At 38.3% G+C, this 3,822-nt stretch overlaps 1 protein-coding gene across 1 annotated transcript; it reads right to left on the bottom strand.

Annotated features, from left to right (window-relative positions):
- Positions 1-611: 611 nt before the first annotated feature.
- On the bottom strand, positions 612-2,306 carry LOC120164534 (premnaspirodiene oxygenase-like). Its single transcript, XM_039174238.1, has 2 exons — positions 1,338-2,306; positions 612-1,266 (listed from the first exon to the last, which is right to left on the bottom strand). Exons 1-2 carry the CDS (start codon positions 2,244-2,246, stop codon positions 658-660), a joined length of 1,518 nt encoding a protein of 505 aa, XP_039030169.1. The 5' UTR covers positions 2,247-2,306; the 3' UTR covers positions 612-657.
- Between the last annotated feature and the right edge of the window lie 1,516 nt (positions 2,307-3,822).

The following is a 3,822-nucleotide window of genomic DNA, read 5'->3' as shown; positions in this document are numbered from 1 at the left end:
AACAAACCCAATGTTTGATCTAGCCACCTCCAAATTTGCCCTTTAAAATCATATAAGCTACTCAAAATAATATTGACATAGCGATAAATTTAGCCATCAAAGTTTGTATAAATAATTATTTTGTCTCCTATTTTTTTAGTAGTTTAACCCTTAATATTTTAATTTTTATTCAAAACAACTTATGTTGGATGGAAACCGTTAGTTGACTACACATATTGCTGACGTGATATTTTCAAATGTGTTTAAATGATGATATAACATGTATCACGTCACTCAAAGTGATAATATGTCGTACACCACGTTATTTATATAAACATTAGAGATAAATTCATTATACAAAGAATATTGAATCATTTAAGATAAAACATCTTCCTTGACTTCTCCTTCACCTATTCATTTTATCTTATTATTTTGAATCAATTTCGGAAAGGTCAGTCAAAATCAATTAAAGTTAAAAATATTAATCTTCAACCACAATCTAAGCTTATGATTAGAACACGAAACAAAGAAGCTTTTGCAATTTAAAACATTTTATTCCCGGAATCTTATTATTACATTCCAAGTGCTCTCAGGGTCAAAACCTGAATGCAGAAATGATCGAAACTATTAAAATAAACATGTATAGGGTTGAAATTAAAAATATTACTGGGTTGATAATTAACTTGGAGGGATAGCAATTAAGACTAAATTATTTTTTCTGCTCATGGTCACACCAAAAGCCTCTGTCATGTCCAAGTCTCCATTCCTTATTCCATCAGGAAGCTCCCAATCAAAATGGTAAAGCAATTTTGCCAAAGCCAGTTCAATGTTAGGAAGTGCAAATGATATTCCTGGACAAATTCTTCTTCCTGCACCGAATGGGATATACTCCAAATCCGTTCCTCTGAAATCAATGGAACTATTGAGGAACCTTTCAGGGTAAAATCTCTCAGGCTCATTCCAGTACTTGGGATCCCTTCCTATGGCCCATGCGTTGATTATGACTTTAGTTTTGAAGGGAACTTGGTAGCCATTGATTTCACAATCCTCTCGGCATTCTCTTGGAAGTAACAGAGGGAATGGAGGGTGTAACCTCAAGGTTTCTTTGATGACTGATGATAAGTATTTTAGTTCTTTAAGACTTGCTTCATCTACATCTCCTTTTCCTTGGCAGATCTCTCTTACTTCACTTTGTGCCTTTTTTAACACCCTTGGATTTCTCACCATTTCTGCCATTACCCATTCTACGGCTGTTGATGATGTTTCACCACCTGCACTGAACACGTCCTGCCAAATCATGCCCCAACATTAGTTCATGCTTAATTCAAGAAGAAGAAGAAGAAGAAGAAGATACTAACAAAAATGATTGCTTTGATTTCCTTATCTGTCAGGGGAAATTCGAGACCGCCTTGTTGTTGAATCTTCAAAAGAACAGTGACCAAGTCTTCCTTGGTGTCTTCTTCACCAATTCTTCCGTTCTCCAGTCTGGTTCTATGTTCATTTATGATGCCTTCAAGTATCCCATCACACATCTGAAACAAAGCTCCAGCTTTCTGCTTCAATCCACTAATAAGCTCGAGCACTCTAAAAGATGGGTACATGTCTGCAAGTCTAAATCCAGAACCTAGCTTTATTATTTTTTCCACAGCCACTAAATACGATACATGGTCGCTGCACGTCTTGCCAAATGCTGCTCTAGATGCGATCCTATACGTCAAGGAGAAAATCTGCTTACTGAGATTGACCGGCGAGCCTTGGTTCGAAGCTATAGATTTCACAAGTGCTGAAACTTCATCTTGCCTGATCGATTCAAACGACTGCACTCTTTTAGCTGTTAAAAGTTCCACGGTGCAAATTTTTCGTGCTTGTCTCCAGTAATTTCCGTACGGTGCCATGGCGATGTCCCTGGAACCGTATGTCACGATATCCAGAGCAGCCACGTAAGGTCTACCGGCGAAGATAAGACCTTGTGTTATCATGATCTCTTTGGCCATCTCTGCTGATGAAACGACGACGGTGGAGAGTTCGCCGAGCTGGAGGTGCATTAAGGGTCCATGTTGATTGGCCAAATCTCTCAGAATCTGGTGAGGTTGTGCCCCGAATTTCACGAGCTGGTGGAGATTGCCGATAATGGGCAGTTTCCATGGTCCTGGCGGCAGCTTCTTGTTTGGATCTGTGCTTTTCATTTTCTTTACTGTTTTGATTGCTACATACAAGAAGAGAAAAGAAGCAAGCAGGATGGAAAGGGAGGGATATCGAAGCTCCATTGTTATCTGAAGAATCGAAAGTTTGAAGATGTGATTCGATTCCCGATTTGAAGGGATATATATAATAAGATGAAGATTGAAGCTGCTACTGGAAAATTTTCAACTCTTACCTATTTGCTGAATAATCTAGACGTAGTGATTGAGACTTCATAGTTTTATTTAAACGATATAATTACATTATGTTTGAATAATTATTTTCATCATGAAATTTTTAAAAATTATAAAATATTTTTATATTTATCAAAATTATAAAATAATTATTATACTTTGTCACACCCCAAAATTTAGAGCTCAGATTAAAATGTTTCAATTATCATTTTCGAGGGACTAAATTGTAAGAATTTAGAATCTTGAGATTCTTGTTAGTTTGAGGATTTGAATCGGAATTTACCCTTAGACCTTTTACTTTGGAAGAAAAAGTAATAATAAATCAGAAAAGAAAATGGTGTAGTATGTGGGTTTTGAACACATGATCTCCATAATCATCTCCCTAAGCCTTACCATCCAAGCTAGGATGTAATACATTATAAGAAACAACAAAAATATTTGTTAAACCCTCATAAAACGGATTGCGTTTTATGATTCCATGTCTTCTTGAGAAATCAACCTTTCCTCTTCTAAAAAAATGGGGAAACTTCTAGACCTTTCTTGACCCAAAACCAAGCCACCATCATTAATCATGCTCCGATAGTTCATTACGTTCATCGCCATCACCACTAGCTCCGACTTCACCTTCCGATCAAGCCTCAACTGCTAGTTACCCCGAGCAGCCCGTTATTTGTTGTAAATTGAGAGAAAATAAAATCGTTCGACGTTCTCCACTGCCCGTCTCTGTTATCATAGACCGTGAGTGTCACCGCCACCGCCGTCAGAAGTGCCTCCCTCGTACGACAAAAACTATGGTGATCGATTGTCGAGGGTCATCACCGTTTTTCATGGAGAGCCTCATAAAGCCTCGTCATAAAACTCAAGCATCGTCGTTGTTTTAGTGATTTCCTGTCGATTTCATCTACTGTTCGCCTCACCACCGCCATCACTGCACTCCCCACTTCCGTCTGCTCAAAACCTGATCGATGGGTTGCATCAACGTCACTGGTTTCGTCCGACTGTCAGCGGGGTAAACATTTCAGGTTTTTGTTTTAATTTCCGATGGTTTTAGCTGATTTTGGGTATTAATATGGATTGATAATGTTGATTGGATGCGTTGGAGTAATCAACAGACGTCCTCTGACCCGTCGCCTTTGCCACATGTCGCCACTTGTACGTGTGGCTCCTCTATCGGTCTAGGAGGTTTCTGGAATCGGTCCAGTCAGACTGAATTGGTCCTGTCAAACTAGTCTGAACCGAGTCAACTCACCTGAGTCAACCTAGACCGAGTCAACCCGTTAACTTTGATCGTTGACCGGTCTGACCATTGACTTTGACAAAAAAGTCAAAAAAATTTAAAAAGTCATATTTTATGGTTTTCGACGTCATGAGTCCGAATTCGAAGTCATTTCATAAAATTCAATCCCAGAAAGATGTTTTTCAATATTTGACATTTTGATTTGATCTGTTTACCGTAATTGATTGAATT

The sequence above is a fragment of the Hibiscus syriacus genome, unplaced genomic scaffold (genome assembly GCF_006381635.1).
Source record: "Hibiscus syriacus cultivar Baekdansim isolate YM2019G1 unplaced genomic scaffold, ASM638163v2 tig00111540_pilon, whole genome shotgun sequence".
Classification (NCBI taxonomy): Eukaryota; Viridiplantae; Streptophyta; class Magnoliopsida; order Malvales; family Malvaceae; genus Hibiscus; species Hibiscus syriacus.
Note: the sequence above shows the minus strand (reverse complement) of the source record. Positions and strands in the feature narration are given on the sequence as shown.

Bases quoted from the DNA above. Each gene is read 5' to 3' on its own strand.
- LOC120164534 (XM_039174238.1), bottom strand. From the start codon at position 2,246: ATGGAGCTTCGATATCCCTCCCTTTCCATCCTGCTTGCTTCTTTTCTC. The intron at 1,267-1,337 runs GTTAGTATCTTC...ATGATTTGGCAG, and splicing joins AAATCAAAGCAATCATTTTT to GACGTGTTCAGTGCAGGTGG.